The sequence below is a fragment of the Littorina saxatilis genome, linkage group LG1 (genome assembly GCF_037325665.1).
Source record: "Littorina saxatilis isolate snail1 linkage group LG1, US_GU_Lsax_2.0, whole genome shotgun sequence".
NCBI lineage: Eukaryota > Metazoa > Mollusca > Gastropoda > Littorinimorpha > Littorinidae > Littorina > Littorina saxatilis.
In genome coordinates, this window is record NC_090245.1 from 34714172 (window position 1) to 34733031 (window position 18860).

Here is an 18860-nt window from a genome sequence, read left to right on the forward strand (position 1 = left end):
GGGTGATAGCAAAGAATAAAACGCTGGAACACCATCCCAACTTTGTACATAATTCTGACACATTCCAATCAAATATACATCTATGAAAGAGCTCCAAGTCCAATCTTAATTTCAGAGCCTGTTTAGAATGAATTATGTCTGTTCATTCTGGGCTTGTACAAATCATCTTTATCATGCTGCAGATCTGTACGATAATTTAAAGCAGGTCCACCACCGAGACAAATTTTACATTCATTCTGCAATTCATTCAGCGTGATTCCATTTTCATTCATAAGCAAGCTTTTCAAATTTCCTGGAGATGGACATACAATACACATCCTTGCAAACGTCTTGTCCAATCTAAAATAACAGCATGGAATACAAACATAACACTTGAAGAGAACAGCACTACTTGCATGTACTTTCCTTTTAAGACCTGATTTTTGACTCACATGCGAAGCAAAAGTGAGTCTATGTACTCACCCGAGTCGTCCGTCCGTCCGTCCGTCCGTAAAACTTTAACGTTGGATATTTCTTGGACACTATTCAGTCTATCAGTACCAAATTTGGCAAGATGGTGTATGATGACAAGGCCCCAAAAAACATACATAGCATCTTGACCTTGCTTCAAGGTCAAGGTCGCAGGGGCCATAAATGTTGTCTAAAAAACAGCTATTTTTCACATTTTTCCCATTTTCTCTGAAGTTTTTGAGATTGAATACCTCACCTATATATGATATATAGGGCAAAGTAAGCCCCATCTTTTGATACCAGTTTGGTTTACCTTGCTTCAAGGTCAAGGTCACAGGAGCTCTTCAAAGTTGGATTGTATACATATTTTGAAGTGACCTTGACCCTGAACTATGGAAGATAACTGTTTCAAACTTAAAAATTATATGGGGCACATGTTATGCTTTCATCATGAGACACATTTGGTCACATATGATCAAGGTCAAGGTCACTTTGACCCTTATGAAATGTGACCAAAATAAGGTAGTGAACCACTAAAAGTGACCATATCTCATGGTAGAAAGAGCCAATAAGCACCATTGTACTTCCTATGTCTTGAATTAACAGCTTTGTGTTGCATGACCTTGGATGACCTTGACCTTGTATTTTGGTAGGAAAAATGTGTAAAGCATGTGAGTCGTATGGGCTTTGCCCTTCTTGTTTCAGAATTGTTGCAGTCTTAAAGAGAGGGTCCCACTGTAATTGACTTATTCACATTGCATTTATCAGCAGAGATTGTGTTGGCTTGGCATCATTTGTACTTCTCTCTTAAACAAGCATACACATACACAACACTCAATCAAGCAAAGTAGAGAACAGTAACAAAGCGCTTGCGCTTGAAATCTGAGCTGTTAGTCTTTTCGGGGACAAAATACAGAGCTAGGATAAACCTAAAACTAAGGCAACACACTTAATAAATATCTTACTCGTCTTGTCAGCTTTCCAGATTGTCTTTGTCATCCTCGTCATCAGGCCCCCTCTCCTGGACAGAGTTGTAGTGTTCCCCCAGGCCCAGCGCGTGTCTGTGATACCTGGGGAAAAAATGTTTGAATGTCAAATCAAATCTAAATCAAACCGGAGAAATTACATTGGTGGTGCATAAACATGAAGACAAACGGAACACTACAACATTGTTAACATTAACATAGATGCACAAACTAATAAGCCCGGTAGCTCAGTTGGTAGAGCACTGGACTTGTGATCGGAAGGTCGCAGGTTCGAATTCGGGCCGGGACGGACACGGGTCAACTTTATGTGCAGACCCAGAGACGGAAGCCATGTCCCACCCCCGTGTCATCACAATGGCACGTAAAAGACCTTGGTCATTCTGCCATAAGTGCAGGTGGCTGAATACACCTAAACACGCAGACACCTGGGTAGCGCGACTCCGTTGCTGCTAGCTTTCCACTGGGAGGAAGCGACCCGAATTTCCCAGCGATGGGACAATAAAGTAATGAAAATGAAATGAAAAAAAATGAAATACGATTCTTATCTAACCAATAATCTCTCTGAATACAAATAATCTTTCCGTAAAGGTATAAAACACACATACACACACACACACACACACACACACATACACACACACACACACACACACACTTGAATGTAAAAGATTCATTCAAGAAGAAAACATTTTGAGTTCTCTTAAAAATTTACAACCACAGCAAAGGAATATGCAGTCATATAATAAAAGCTTACACAGCAGCATTGTTTACAACAGTACATTTTTGTTCTAAGTTAAGGTCTATCCACTTTGCACGCATTACTCTCTGGATAAACTAACAGCACTTACACAAGTGTTACAGGAGTGCCGGAGTATTCTTCCCCCACTGTGACCTTTGGCCCCTCTGCCTGCACCACCTCCATAGGCATGGACAGCGCTTCTGACATGGCACGTAACTGGGGGAAAAAAAAAAAGAAATAAAGCCAATGAATATGACAAAAGCAGTTTCAAGGTGATTTTAAAGTACTGTTACATTTCGCTTTACATCTCCATAGATTACTAACATCTGAAAGATGTACAGTTATGTTAATGAAAAGTCTGGTATAAAATGTCATGAAAACAACTGGTTGGGTGATCAAGTACCCAGACCGTAGCAGTGCAGTGCTAAGAACTGCTCACTAGTTCTTCATAGGAGAAAGTAGACACCCGTCTTCTTGTTTTAATTCAAAACAACTTTAGAATTCAATCATGTTCCAGTACGTAAGCCAGAACTGACAACAATGGTGTAGCTGTTGCAAATGCTTACCTCCAAGTGCCCTCCCCAAGCAGTGGTGGTTGCGACTTCTTCACAGTACTGCTCAAACTTTTCTGTTAAAGACAAAATGCCACAGACACATAAAAAAAGAAAAACAGAATAGGAATCACAGCAAGGATGATAAAGCTTTTAAACATTTGAAGCCTTTGGTCTACGACTACAAACTATGAAGAGGATGCATCCGGCACTATTTATGCATGCTGTTGGTTTACTTCTCTGAGAGTGAACTTAGGAAAAGACAAGCATAATCACACTGTCTCTCCCTCCCTCCCTCCAACTACCTCTCGACAAGGAACATTAAAAACTCTTTAACAAAATATTTGTTAACACCAGTGTCATTCCACCTGTCAAAATTACTGCAACAATGACATAGGAACTGGCAGAGAGTACTGTACGAACTGCCAGGCAGTATTATACTCAAGATCAACATGAAGTAAAATGCTGACCCAAACATGTATACCTGGTGTGTATGGGTCTCCTGTTTCAGGGTGTGTTAAGAAAGGGAGGAAATCATCTTGCTTGGATCGCATTAAATCTGCCGTCTTCTGTCGTAAACTCTCATTCGTTTCCTGAAGTAATACAGAATAGGAGAAAATGATAGTACATGTGAACAATGTGCATTCCTGACACATAATGATTTATTAATTATACTTTGTGTTAATATCACAAAAAAACAAAAAACCTTTTGTCGCATTGACTACTACATGAATTTTCTGAATGAAATATTAAACTTTTCGTGTCTATGATTCCTTTTCATTTCCTACATTAAAAGGCATTCCATTTTTAGGACAACTTGCACAGCAGTAATCTAGTCTTGTTTGCTATGAAACTTCAATGCTAAACAAAAATACAAAGCATTCGCCATCAAACAAGTCCACAAGTGCAGAAAATGCCAAGACTTAAATGCATAGCTGTTCACTTTATTGTATTTATCAACCAATAAAAACAGCATAAATAAATGTTTTATTCTCTGTCAATGCAGTTGTGGAAAAACTGCTACTTACCCGGTGACCCCTCTGATTGACTTGATGTTTCACTGCATTGTACATGCTGTTTGAACAAAAATATACAGTGAGAGGATCAATATGAAACTAGTTGTTTATGAAGACATTATTCAGTTTATGCTTTTAGACTCTGATTAAAAATATAGGCATCCCCAGAATTTTAGCAATCATTTATACTTTTTAATTGATGTACGCTTGCTAACTGGGGTCCTGATTTGGCCTACATGTATTATGGTCCGCTGGACCCGAAAAGCAACAGCTAACTAACGCTTGCTAACTGAACTTTTTTGCATACTCATTTGTTAGACAAGTTTTTGTGTTAGATATGAAATCAAAACAAGAAAAACATGGACAGACAAAAATCTAGCAGAAATGCTGCAACACAACTTACCAATTTCCATCTGAAGGGATCTGGAATAAAAAAAAGAAGACAACGTGTGAATGTGCATGTGTGCGCGTGCTGCACTTGTGCAAGAACACTCTCTCCCAACGAGAATAAAAATCAATGTACCAAGGAAATACATGAATAAACAGCTTGTGACAGCAAGGATCGCAGGTGGACATTTTCTCAGATGACAAGAAAAATGGACCGTCAAACAAAAGTGACAAAACATCAATCAATTTGCCAGCAAAATATCATTGACCTGTTACACCTTGCCCCCACCCCATGGTAAGGACTCCAGATTCACATTTTCCTGTCGACCAGAGAGATATATAAATAATTGTATAAGAGTCACAAACAGATTAGAAATCCATCAGAACAAAAATAATACTGTAACAGTGTTGTTCCCAGGCATTGGCCTTAGGTCATTTTGATATGACCCTTGGATGACGACGGTCTGATAGTTTTGACATGTTGAGGCGGCACTGTCACGCTCTCATTTTTCAACCAAATTGGTTGAAATTTTGGTCAAGTAATCTCCGACGAAGCCCGGACTTTGGTATTGCATTTCAGCTTGGAGGCTTAAAATTTAATTAATGAGTTTGCTCATTAAAGTTGTCATTAAAATCGATTTTTTGCAAACAGATTTAAAATTGATTGCATTGTATTCTTCATCACATTCTGAATCTAAAAATATATACATATGTCATGTTTACTCTTAAAATGTGATCACAATTAACGAAAGTAGATTAATTAGTCTTACGATTAAAATTTAAGAAATCGATCCAAAAATTATTTCATCTTATTCTTTATCATTTCCTGATTCCAAAAACATATAGATATGATAGGTTGTATTCAAAACAAGCTCAGAAAGTTAACAAGAATACAGAAAAGCGCACTTTCCTGCTTAGCACAATACGCTCTGCGCTAATCTGGCGTGTCAATATCACTACGTTTTGCACGTGGAAGGTGAGCGATTTCCTTCACGCGGGGATTGACGAAGCTGTACTGTCTTGGTGAACAAATACAGTGCGTTCAGTTTCATTCCGTGAGTTCGACAGCTTGACTAAATGTAGTAATTTCGCCTTACGCAACTTGTTACATTTTCATTTCATAGCCTCTGTAAATCTACCTCCATTTTAAGACTCCCTCCTTTTTAAGACCTGATTTTCACAGATTTTAAGAGGTCTTAAAGTGTGTGTGTGTGTGTGTGGGGGGGGGTTGTTCCACTGTATTTCAATCCAGGTCCAACTGACCTCTTCTCTGAGGCTGGGAACAACACCGATAAAACATCTGGTACATCTTCACCCCCTTCCAAACAGGTAAAAAAGTGACTTTAAAATGAAATGACCTGGTGTATCTTGAGCCCCCTTTGTAAGAGCAGGGCCTGAAGCTTGAGGTTCTCTTGGTGCCGAGGGCCCTGCAGGTTGGTAATGGCCGCCTCTTTCACTCTCACGTCTCGCTCTCGATCCTTCGCCGTCTTCTTGTCCTGCCATCACACAAACAGACCGTAGACTTAGTTATCTACTGCGGTAAAGCAGGGATGTTGCTGGGATTTATTTCCTTTGGTACATTTGCTGAAATTACCACAAAAGTTTCAGCAAAAAGGCCATAAAAGTTTCAATAAAATGGCCATAACAGTTTTTACGAAGTACATGTATAAGGCAGTCCTTTAATGCAGTCAACTTTCCCTCGCTGTGACAAAAGTTTGGCAAATTTGCCAAAATGATGGCAAAGTTTTCAGCTGCAGGTTACTTGACTGTATTGACCAGGGACAATTCAACTTTGGTAATTTGCCATGGATAGTCTTTTTTGGGGGTTATTTTAAATCAATTGGACACAATGTGAATGAGGTTGTCTTCCTTGACTTGCCAGCACTTGACTGCTTTTCTCGTCAAAGCTTCAAGAATCAATGCTGATGCTGGTGGCCCATAGGTCTAATCAACCACCTGCACTTTTGGAAGAATGACCAACGTCTTTTACGTGCCACCAGCGTTGAACATGGATACCATCTTAGAGTCATAACTTAGAGTTGACCTATGTCCTACCCACCCTGGATTTGAACCCGTGTCCCGAGGATCGCAAGTCCAGTGCTCTACTAACACAGACCAACCAGACCCCCTGGTTCATTAGGGCGTACTGCATGTTAAATTTGGACACTGTAGATCTGGACTAAGTTAATGCTATACTTTATGTCTGGCTGATTGATTTGTTTTTTTTACTTAAACATATAGTCATCAGGAAATTTCACAATGTGTGTCACTACATGTAATTCGATCTGATTCCTAACTGGAGAAAAAAAAAACCCACCACTATCACCATCAGCAAAACTGTGCAAGCTCATTAATTCTGAGAGGCAGACTGAATTTCTTTTCTGCTTCAAATCAATTATGGTATGCTTTAGTAGATTTCTTTTTGGTCTGTTTTATGCTTGCACATTGAATATATTAATAACTATCATTGACTTGGAGTAACTCTGTGCCATATTCCTTTTCAAAGCTTTTAATTATTTAACAATCGAGATGGTCAACAATTTCAAGACCCGGCTCTCTGTAGCCCACCTGTGAAATTGTGCCTTAACATGGGTGGACATCTTAAAATGAGGGTAATCAAACAGACTGTGTGAAAAGAAAATCCAAAGACCATTCTTTAAACAGACCTGAGAACCCCTGTTTTGCACTTGGAGTATTCTCAAACAAATTAACTTGGTGTATTTTCAGAAAAATGAGCGTACTCCGCACAGCATTTGAACGTCTATGATTCAAACATGCTTCACACGCGTCCGTCACACCATTAATTAAGTTTACCAATACATTTAAAACAAATGCTTCTGTCAATGTTTACTCACAAAAACTGTAATCATGTGTCAAAATAGTGGATCGGCTTCGGAATACGCTTTTGAAGAAAAGTAGTGAAGGAATTTTTCAGGTCGTATTATTTTTCAACTGAGCGTACTGATCGTATTCTAGACAATCATGCGTACAAAATACGGTGAAATCGTATGGGTTCCCAGGTCTGTTTAAACATTAACATTGTACTATACATGTACTACATGTACCTTAAAATGATATCAAAATTGTGTAGCAGTGCATAAATCAGTCTTTAGATCCTCCCCTGTATTTATTTCAAAATGTCATATATATCAATAAGTTTACAGCCAATCTGCACTTAAACGCTCTCACAGTCACACTCATGAAAGAAATGAATGAAAACAAAATTAAAGTCGAAACACAAAAAATATCTGCAAAATTCCATTCATAAAAGGTGGATCAATACTTTGATGCTTGCTCTTTGGCCATAGGCTGGTAAACAAAAGGCATAACCAATCAATAAAACAGAACTGTGGTACAAAGAAACCGAGTTTGCTTTCAGGAAATTGTTGCCAATAAAACTCAAAGAAGGTACTCTTACAAACCACAAGAATCCACAATACAGCTGTATTCTGAGTAAACACCAGCATCATTGATTGGAGTCTAGTTGGGGCAAAACCCTAAACTTTGACGAGAATGAGAGAAGTAAAATCTCTTGTAGACTCAACCAAGATTCTTGCCAAATATCAAGCACAGTACAAGAGCGAAGAAGGACTTTCAAAATGAATGCGTGTAACATACTACCCACAAAGTTGTTAGAAAAGGTTTCCGGTTACCAACAGCATTCAAGGACTTTGCCTTTTTCCATCTGGGTACAACTGATATGAACATTTCAAATGAAAAGTTTGTTCACAGACTTTGAAGGAAAACTGACAAACAGAAACATACTCACACATACTCTCTCTCCCTCTCTCTCTCATGATTTAAAACAAAAAGTTGTATACTAATGTTTACATTATGTGTTTGTTTCATCCATGTGGACTTTTTTTTTAACCAAATGATAGAGGCGGTTGGGCTAGTGTGTCATTAAAATGGCATGTGTCTAGTCTCTCTCCCTCTTTTTAATGAATTTACGTGTAAATATATGATTACAGTCGTCCTTCTCTGGGCGAGAGCTGGTTGAAAAAACGCTCATTTGTATTGCTTATGCCACAACCCTTGTGAAATAAAATTTGATTTGATTTGATTTGTGATCTCTCTCTCTGTCTCCCTCTCTCTCTGTCTCTCTCTCTCTCTGTCTCCCCCCCCCCCCCCCCCCCTCTCTCTCTCTCTTCAATCCTAAACATGGGACTCAGAATTAGTCCTTCTTGTTCCGGATACGGCCTTTAAAAATCTGTAGAATCGTACCACAACTAAATTGACTGATGAAAGTTCTGGTCAAATTGTACACATGCATGCTGCTCACCATGGGGGGCTTTGCAGGAGGTGACAAGAACAAACAAAAAGTCCCACTCTATCCCCCTTTGGATCACGTGTATATGAAAAGAAAACACTGCCACTGTTAGTGTTAGCAGCTGTTCAGCTAAACATAGTGCTCTACATCTAAGTGAAAATAACCACACAGCATTTTTATGTACTACATGTTGAAAGGACAACTCTGCCCAATTACAGCAACCATGTTGCTTGTACAGCAATATATAAGCATGACAAAATTGACCAAACAGATCCAGTTAACAAAGTGAATTCAGTACATAGTAAGGAAAGTGTTTCCTCTGTCCAGTACATGTACTGGTACTTTCATACATTTGCTAAGATGTACATTAAACCAAAATGCTGTTGCAGTGCAAAACATTGAATTTTACATTTTACAATTTGCACCTTTTCTTAGTTTGTAAGTACAGGAGAACTAAAAATGGATTTTGGAATGTACAGAGCATCTTCAGTATTCAGCACTGACTGTGACGGAATATTTACTCCATTTACATTTTTTTTTAACGATACGAAACCCAGTATTGTAAATAGTTCAAATCTAAGAATTTAAAACAGTGTGTTTCTGAGTTTCAAAGGCTGCGCTCATCTTTTTCAATTTCTGCGGATCATGATATAATTACTGGAATTGAACACTCTCACATTTACTTCATGGTCAGTACAGTTCGAAGATCTAACTTCTGGAGAGAGAAAAAGACTCCGTTAACAGTAACATCATTTTGCTGAAAACTGCTTGTTTCTAAATATGGATGTTTTACGTCACAGCACAATGAAAGGTTCTAGCAACTCTATTTGTGTCTGTAAACAGTCATATTTAAAGAAGCTGACAGGAAAAGTCAACATTTCTCACAATCCTTCAGATCAAACCAAAAGGCCAGTCTGCATAAACAGAAGCCACACAAAAACATGAGAGAAAAAAGTGAGAAAAAACACACTCAAACACATTAAAAGTAGAAAAGTGAACAAGGCAAGGTGGAGTGTGAGAAAAAAGGGGTGTGTGTGTGGGGGGGGGGGGGGGGAAGGGGGAAGGGGGAGGGGAAGGGGGGTATGGTAAATCATACAAGTATACAGTCAAACATGGGTGGAGAAACAGCAATCACAAGGGCAAACACAGTGTGGCAGCATGAGGTCTGAGTGCATGCACACAATGCTCACTTTGTAGTGGGCTCTACTCTGACCAACAAGACTCAAGCTAACGAACCCAGTACTTGTTACACACCACTATATACACTGTATGCACAAATCTGGCAAATTACATACACAATAATAATGCACCATGAACCTTTTAGTAGAATAGTTTGACCTGCCATACTCCTTGCAACATTGATCATGTCCAAAACGGTAACAGCAAAGCCTCAAGACTATGACATGGACTTTTTGCCTAATTTTCATTTGAACCTGTTATCACACCAGCCTTGAATTAATGAAATGTTGAGCAATCAAGATCAATGGTTGCCAATGAAATATAAAAGGTTCAGCTGCAAATTTCCTTCAGTAAATTTTCTCTGCCTCAAACATCACACCAAACTCGAACTGACCATGAAACCTGACTTCACACACTGGTGTCGCTACAGTAGCATACAGTAGCCATGTTTGCGTTAGAGTCTACCATTTCTGGCTTGTTTACCAGAATATAAGCAATACCTCAATCACAGCATAGGTCCAGCATTTCAAAAGTTCAGTCTTTTTCTGACTCTGCCATTAAATTTTTCATATTTTTTAAGATAAAAAATAATAATAAAAAACACGACCCAGTTTCAGACTGCCATGGAACCTTTCCCTTTAACCATTCCTTTAACATCATCACAAATGAATTGAAATCAAGGCAAGGTTCAGTATATGTTGATCCCCTGAAATCGGCGTATGCTGCCTGTATTACCACCATTGCGGGGTAAAAATCCACTCGTGCTAAAAACATGAGTGAACGTGGGAGTCTAAGCCCATGAACGAAGAAGAAGAAGAAGAAAAGTATATGTTGAAAGGGATTTCAACTTACAAAGATTACAATGCATCAAATGAAAGGTAGAATCGACAAACGTATAAATCTTAAAACAAAATGATTCATGCATCAGAAAGACCAATGGAAAATATTGAACCAAAAATCATGTGTGGAGTGAATCACAGTTCAGCTACATCCCCAAAGTTTCTAACTATCATAGTCATCAGGAGTTTGCATGAAGCTTTTTTCAATGTTGCAACAAACGCCGCACTGCTTCTTCATTCGTATTGCATACAACAATCAAGCAACTGAATAGGTCAGGAAAATCAGGTGTCCGGACACAAAGCATTTATCTCTTCTTCATTCGTATTATGACAATCAAGCAACTGAATAGGTCAGGAAAATCAGGTGTCCAGACACAAAGCATTTATCTCTTCTTCATTCGTGGACTGGGTGGCCGAGTGGCAACGCACTTGCGCTCAGTTGCGAGTTCGACCCTGGGTCAGGGCGTTAGCAATTTTCTCCCCCCTTTCCTAACCTAGGTGGTGGGTTCAAGTGCTAGTCTTTCGGATGAGACGAAAAACCGAGGTCCCTTCGTGTACACTACATTGGGGTGTGCACGTTAAAGATCCCACGATTGACAAAAGGGTCTTTCCTGGCAAAATTGTATAGGCATAGATAAAAATGTCCACCAAAATACCCGTGTGACTTGGAATAATAGGCCGTGAAAAGTAGAATATGCACCGAAATGGCTGCGATCTGCTGGCCGATGTGAATGCGTGATGTATTGTGTAAAAAAAAATTCCGAGATCCCTGCGCCTTGAATATGTGCGCAATAAAAATTGCATAAAAAAATAAAATAAAACAAATAAAAATAAAAATCCCTGCGCTTAGAACTGTACCCACAGAATACGCGCGATATAAGCCTCATATTGATTGATTCGTATTGCATATGACAATCAAGCAACACAATAGACCAGGAAAATCAGGTGTCCGGACACAAAGCATTTATCTCTTCTTCATTCGTATTGCATATGACAATCAAGCAACTGAATAGGTCAGGAAAATCAGGTGTCGAGACACAAAGCATTTATCTCTTCTTCATTCGTATTGCATATGACAATCAAGCAATACAATAGACCAGGAAAATCAGGTGTCCAGACACAAAGCATTTATCTCTTCTTCATTCATATTGCATATGGGGCGGGGATGTAGCTCAGTCGGTAGCGCGCTGGATTTGTATCCAGTTGGCCGCTGTCAGCGTGAGTTCGTCCCCACGTTCGGCGAGAGATTTATTTCTCAGAGTCAACTTTGTGTGCAGACTCTCCTCGGTGTCCGAGCACCCCCCGTGTGTACACGCAAGCACAAGACCAAGTGCGCACGAAAAAGATCCTGTAATCCATGTCAGAGTTCGGTGGGTTATAGAAACACGAAAATACCCAGCATGCTTCCTCCAAAAACGGCGTATGGCTGCCTAAATGGCGGGGTAAAAAACGGTCATACACGTAAAATTCCACTCGTGCAAAAAAACACACGAGTGTACGTGGGAGTTTCAGCCCACGAACGCAGAAGAAGAAGAAGTAGAAGTATTGCATATGACAATCAAGCAACACAATAGACCAGGGAAATCAAATGTCCAAGCACCCCATATCATATGACATTTATCTCTTCGTCCCTCAAATCATCATTGCTGCACCATTAATTGTCTCTTTGTTCACCACTTGATACTGTATTGATTAGTAACAGCTACACACAGCAGACACAATGGAAGATAATGAGTAAACTGTGTCTGACAGTATCACCAATTTGCATGCTTCCTGGTGTTTGCTTCCTTATTTATCTCTTAATCAGCAAACATGAAACAATTGAAGAATGCAAATTGCGCTGAGGAACGCATATAAGGTAAACATAAAAGTTAAACATCTGCCTTCACCATGCTTTAATCGGTCAGTAACTTGCTGTTTGCAGTGTCTTTCCTACATGCAGATTTTTTTATATTTACAGTCGTTTTCCTCGCACATCCATACTACAAACACTCTTTGCAAAGCCTTGCAATCCACAAAACAGTCTTAATGTTAAAAAATAAATAAATCCCCATGCATATATGGGCGCTTTTCAAAATAGTAAGAATTTTCAGACAGATGAATTTTTCAAAATGACTTTAATCAAATCAACTTTCTTGTGAGTTAGAATGATTAAGGAAACATTAAAGTATTCAAAACACAAAATGGGCACTCTTTGTCTAAAACAGTGGAGAAGAAAAAAATAATTAATGAAAATAAACAAGGAAAAAATGTCAGTGGTGTTACCATGTTTTGAATTTTTTTTTATCAAACAAAATAAGGCGATATCATACTGATTTGCATATGGATTGAAGAGCCTAAAGATGATCTCCCAATTGATCATGATTGAACATGTATCGCTGCACTGAAATATCAGGTTTCAGAGCATAAATGTGCCTTTCGCTCTGATTTACTGTTTTTTTATCATTGTCTTTCACACGGAGCAGATGAAGGAGTGATAAAATTTTTACGATTATTTTTTTGTGTATGCTTTGGACTTAAAGGCATAAACACAAAGCATTGTACTGATTAAAATGTCCAAGGAATTATGGACAAAAATTAAAAAATAGCATGGTAACACCACTGACATAGCGGTAACACCACTGACAGTCGGTAACACCACTGACAATCATCATAAAAAAATTGAATTTATTATAAATTGGAAATAAGATACTTGTCACCATGAACATTCATTATGAATTTGAAACCCAAAAGAGACTTCTGATAAAGTGAAATTATCATAACTTTAACTATTCAGAGGTACATTCATTGTAGGCAACAGTGAAACAAATTACTTTTGGTAACACCAATGACATAAACACCATTCATTAAAGAATTTGTAATGAGATTTCAAGAACAACACAATTTATCAGTAATGCTCATGTTAAAACTGAACACTGACATTGTTTTGAACAGGTTTTATGCATAAATGTCACAAACTTATTCCAAAAAGGTAACAAAACTTGACATTAGTAACACCACTGACAGTTGGTAACACCGCTGACAACTGGTAACACTAATGGCATACTGACATCATCGTTATGCCATTTTCACAACTTGAACATAAATGTAGCACATTGCAAATGCACATGGTTAATGCGACAGCTCAAATAATTGTTCCAAACAGATTACAAGCACAAACAGAAAACTTAGGGGGGAAAATGCAAGCAAATACAACATGACAATAAAGAAAAAAGTAACAGGCAGTAATACAAATGAGATATGCTTGCATCCATCTCATTTCATTTCTTTCCTGAGCACAAAAGAAAGTTACAGTAATATGTGCACCTGCACTCTTCAGGCAGCGTTTCTTGACAGAATGCATGGCAGTAATAAAAAAGGCTTGGTAGTAGAAAAATGAACAATGTCTTGCGGTGCATTTGATACCAGAACCTCGTCAAGTTGACAATACCCTTGCAGAAAATCATATGCTTCAAGCCTTCAACTTTCCCACCACCGCTCTCCATATTACCTCATCAACTGAAAACTGGTCTGCTGCATTGCTAGTACGAACAGGCTGTGGGATGACGGCCAGAATTTTGTCATGGTCATACCAACAGAGATCTTGGTATGTTTTGGGCCAGAAGAAAGTGTTAGTAAATCCCTTGCCCACCGCATTCATACAGTCCACATAGACCTCTTCACCATCAACCTCCACAACCACCCCAGGATACGGCTTTCGCTCATACTGGACCAGAACCCAGAGGCCCTTACACTCTCCTGGGGGTGGGACATCAAACATCTGATCCGACATTGGTCTGGCTGATTGCTTCCCAACAGAGTCTGTTGTTTCTGGGACTGCAACCACAAAATGGTTTGCTATCCAGTGTTCTTTGGTCATGTCCTGTCTTGTTGTCGTCCACATAATCACGAGTGGATTGTTGGGTGTGGCTGAGATACCTTGGTCATCATGCTGACATCCAGGAGTGACTTTCAAGGCGCTGTGAAGTCGTGGTAGAATGACTGCGGTATATACGCCAGCTCCTAGGACAAAAGTGTACATACTTAGCATGTGTTTGTTATAATGCATGCTACAATTGATATAACATGATATATAACTTGCAATGTATAGCTCCACGCTACATAAAGTACCAGCAACTACTTCTTTAAGCATCCTGCCCAGTCCCTAGCATCCTCTTTCCCATGTATGCATTCCAGTAGTCTTTTCAATTAACGTTGCCCGTCTCTGCTGTGTGAAATACACCAAAAAGACCTTCGAATGTCAGTGGTGTTACCATTCTGTCAGTGGTGTTACCCTACAGCATGGTAACACCACTGACGGTAACACCACTGACAAAATGCAGTTTAAAAAATAATGACTGCTCCCCCAAGCATGCGTGATCCAAAGTTCTTGCACCATGTGGAAGTGGTTTACTAATACCACTAACTGAGCTATCAGTTTCTCCCCTGAGTGTGTTTTATTGCAACTGCACCTAGTAACACCACTGACAATATTTACAAACATACCCTTACCTGCTTCGCTTCCAAAGGCTTGTAAATTGTCCACAGCTCACAGTGCCGGCTTTCTCTGCATTCAAGTTATGGAGGGTAAAGGGAAGGAACTCTCAGCGAATATAAAGATGGATAGCAAGGGGGGAAACCAATGTTTTCCACCAAACTTGTGTGATGGTAACACCACTGACATGAAACCGTGGGACAATGATTTTTTCATCTTCAGTTTATTTTTTCTTTCATTCTGTTGGCAGAAAGGGGTAAATAGAATTTGAAATGTAAAGTTCATGGATAAATAACCTTAAAAATAATTTTTCTGGACAGCCTGAATTTTTTTTCAAGAATTTTATGGACAGTTCAAGTTTACCATGTTTTACGTGGGACAGCTATTTTTAGCCACCCACTCGATATTGTATGGACAATAGTAATAATCAAAAGCAATATTTGATAAAAAAAGTTAGACCCCACTTCTTGTACAATGGTTGCTCTTTACGATAAAACAATTTGCATCGAGAAATACTGATACGTTTATTGGTAAGATTTTATGAAAGTACAGGGACAAGAAAATTCTTACTTTTTTGAAAACCACCCATATATTTTATGCAGACATATAAAAGGAGAGCAATGTGCAGAAAAACAAGTCGCGTAAGGCGAAAATACAACATTTAGTCAAGTAGCTGTCGAACTCACAGAATGAAACTGAACGCAATGCAACGCAGCAAGACCGTATACTCGTAGCATCGTCAGTCCACCGCTCATGGCAAAGGCAGTGAAATTGACAAGAAGAGCGGGGTAGTAGTTGCGCTGAGAAGGATAGCACGCTTTTCTGTACCTCTCTTCGTTTTAACTTTCTGAGCGTGTTTTCAATTCAAACATATCATATCTATATGTTTTTGGAATCAGGAACCGACAAGGAATAAGATGAAAGTGTTTTTAAATTGATTTCGAAAATTTAATTTTGATCATAATTTTTATATTTTTAATTTTCAGAGCTTGTTTTTAATCCAAATATAACATATTTATATGTTTTTGGAATCAGAAAATGATGGAGAATAAGATGAACGTAAATTTGGATCGTTTTATAAAATTTTTTTTTTTTTACAATTTTCAGATTTTAATGACCAAAGTCATTAATTAATTTTTAAGCCACCAAGCTGAAATGCAATACCGAAGTCCGGGCTTCGTCGGAGATTACTTGACCAAAATTTCAACCAATTTGGTTGAAAAATGAGAGCGTGACAGTGCCGCCTCAACTTTCACGAAAAGCCGGATATGACGTCATCAAAGACATTTATAAAAAAAATGAAAAAAACGTCTGAGGATATCATACCCAGGAACTCTCAGGTCAAATTTCATAAAGATCGGCCCAGTAGTTTAGTCTGAATCGCTCTACACACACACACACACAGACAGACAGACAGACAGACAGACACACACACACACACACACACATACACCACGACCCTCGTCTCGATTCCCCCTCTATGTTAAAACATTTAGTCAAAACTTGACTAAATGTAAAAAAGAAAAAAAAATGTGTCCAACACAATTCTACTCCATTAAGCTGAATTTATCAGCAAGCTGTTATGAAAAAGATACAATGGTTACCTGCAATGAAAGGGAACCCTTGGGACCAGGTAAAAGTAATTTCATTCATTGCAGGTGGCCTGTCATGAGATGTATATTTTGGTCATGCATACAAGTAATTGAAAAAGGGACAACAAATTGGTGTCCTATCTTGGGAGGTGTCCTCTAATATAGGGGCCTCACATCACAGGTTCCACTGGATATTCCATCATCTGTGTTGTAATAGTGAGTGCTACCAAACAGATTGCAATCAAAACGAAGGCTGGAGAGGATGAAATGATGCAGTTTTTATCTTCTGGTACTAATGGTTTTCAAACCCAAGGGGTCTCCATTCCAATAACACTTCAGAACTGCAAACAGTGATCGAGATTTGCACCGTGAACCAGCAGGAAGCAAACCCAACCTGGAAACACTGCACAGCTCTGAAGCAGACATGAATGTGGATGGGGACAGACAAGACAGACCGACAGAAATGGCATACAAACTTGCTTTTAAAAGTGCGCGCGCGCACACACACACACAGACTGAGATCGATCAGCCCCAGCCTTTCTCCCCCTCTCTAGTCTTACACACCTGTCACACAACAATGGCAATGCCAGGACACCCCCAACAAAGCTATCACTGGTAACACTGTACCCACACCACACCTGTATCCCCTAAAGTCTTAACCACACCACCACCAGGATAGAACACAGGCACAGAACTCACACACATTGATTCTGACCACACAGCAAATCCGCCTCATGCTGCCACAGCCAGCACTCACACACCCAGTCACCACCCTGCAAGGAACATTTCCTCTCACTCTCTCTGTGCATCTTGCAAAAGAATTAGTTCAAAAGGTGTGAAACTGAGCCATGGAATCGACCCCCAAACCCTCTCCAACAGCAGGAAACCCTTCCAATGGATACCACTGCGAAGAGGCACAAGCTGGTTTTGAGTACACAGATATCCGCTTCATTCTGCGGAAAATATCCGGCCACCTGGACGAGTCTTTTCTCAAGTGGCAGAAAGCGATGGAACAGGTAAGCCTCTTAGAAAAGTTGACAGTTACAGGTAATACACTTGATCGAACATGTTTGAGTTACATGTTACATTATGTCGGTGAGCTTGTGCATATATTTGTGTGAAAGCATAATGATTATCAAGTTTAGTAAAGTACAACAATCAAAAGAAAGGTTGGTTGAATGAAGAAACAACGCCATAACAACTGAGCTAAGTTTATTTTCTCTTCATTATCACTTTATTATTTGTCTGTCTGTCCCCCACTTCAAAGACCACTTACAGGTGGACGTACTAGGCACACAAAAAAAAAGAGTCTGTTTACGGTAACCCGACCGACCCTATTTTTTTCGCGCGACCCTAGACTTTTTTTTGGCATTTGGGAGAAAAAAAAACAAAAAAAAACCAAACACGTAAAGATATGGTTTTTTGGAGAAAAAAAAAAATAAATAAAAAAAAAATATCCCGACCTACCGACCCTATTTTTTGGGCCTATGTTACCGTAAACAGACCTTTTTTTTTTTTGGCCCTATGTAAATGTGTTTTTTTTTTTATATATAACACACACATTGATTCTGATCATGTCATTCTCATAACTAAACTTTCTTTTCTTTTTTTTTTTCATTCTTGATTTTGGAATGTTAACAGTGTCTGTGTTTCCATTTTTTAAGTAATGTTTTTTTTACTAGTACAGTGGAACCCCCCCTTTTAAGACATCCCCCCCCCCCCCCCAAATTAAGACTTCCCCCTTTATAAGACCTTGATTTTTCAGATCTTCTGTTCATTACATCTGTAAATTAACCCCCATTTTAAGATCAAACCTCCTTTTTAAGACCTGGTTTTCTCAGATTTGTTTAGGTCTTAAAAGAGGTTCTACTGTGTAACAAAGAAAGAGTTAGTCCATTTCTTCAAACTTGATTCTTTGCACTTAATCCGGTTGAAATGAATAGAGGCACCTGCTGTCACATTTGTACCGGCATGGACTTGTGGCATGTTTTAGCAGATTTGGTCAATATTTGAGTGTGCGTGTGTAATTGGATTTACAAGTACATGGAAGGAAAAAAGAGACAAATTCCTCCTCAGTATAAGTTACTGCAAAAAAAACCATTGCTTTTGATATTTAAAGAACAACAATAACAGGTTAAGCCCGCTATCTCAAATAGTATCATCATGTTATCTGATCTATCGTCTCATTTGTCTATTCAACCCGAAAATGCCACTCCGGTCAGGAGGTCAAATGGCCCCTCTCTGTCTGGTGAGACAATGGGTAGCCGTACGGTGTATTAGCTCTATTTTCCGCTTGATTGAGCATGTTATCTGCTGAGTATTATCACTACGATCCTGCTTGTAAAGGTGAAAAAATTTGGCTAAAAACGCCTCATGC

At 39.0% G+C, this 18860-nt stretch overlaps 1 protein-coding gene across 1 annotated transcript in view; it reads right to left on the reverse strand.

Annotated features, from left to right (window-relative positions):
- Positions 1 to 1005: 1005 nt before the first annotated feature.
- Positions 1006 to 18860, reverse strand: part of LOC138968153 (deubiquitinase OTUD6B-like) — a 35459-nt gene continuing 17604 nt past the window's right edge. Inside the window, exons 4-10 of the mRNA XM_070340718.1 lie at positions 5488 to 5625; positions 4146 to 4165; positions 3755 to 3800; positions 3211 to 3319; positions 2742 to 2803; positions 2285 to 2391; positions 1006 to 1520 (exon numbers count right to left, since the gene is read on the reverse strand). Of these exons, the coding sequence (XP_070196819.1) occupies positions 1424 to 1520; positions 2285 to 2391; positions 2742 to 2803; positions 3211 to 3319; positions 3755 to 3800; positions 4146 to 4165; positions 5488 to 5625 (579 nt within the window). The 3' untranslated portion in view covers positions 1006 to 1423. The remainder of the gene's footprint in view (positions 1521 to 2284; positions 2392 to 2741; positions 2804 to 3210; positions 3320 to 3754; positions 3801 to 4145; positions 4166 to 5487; positions 5626 to 18860) is intronic.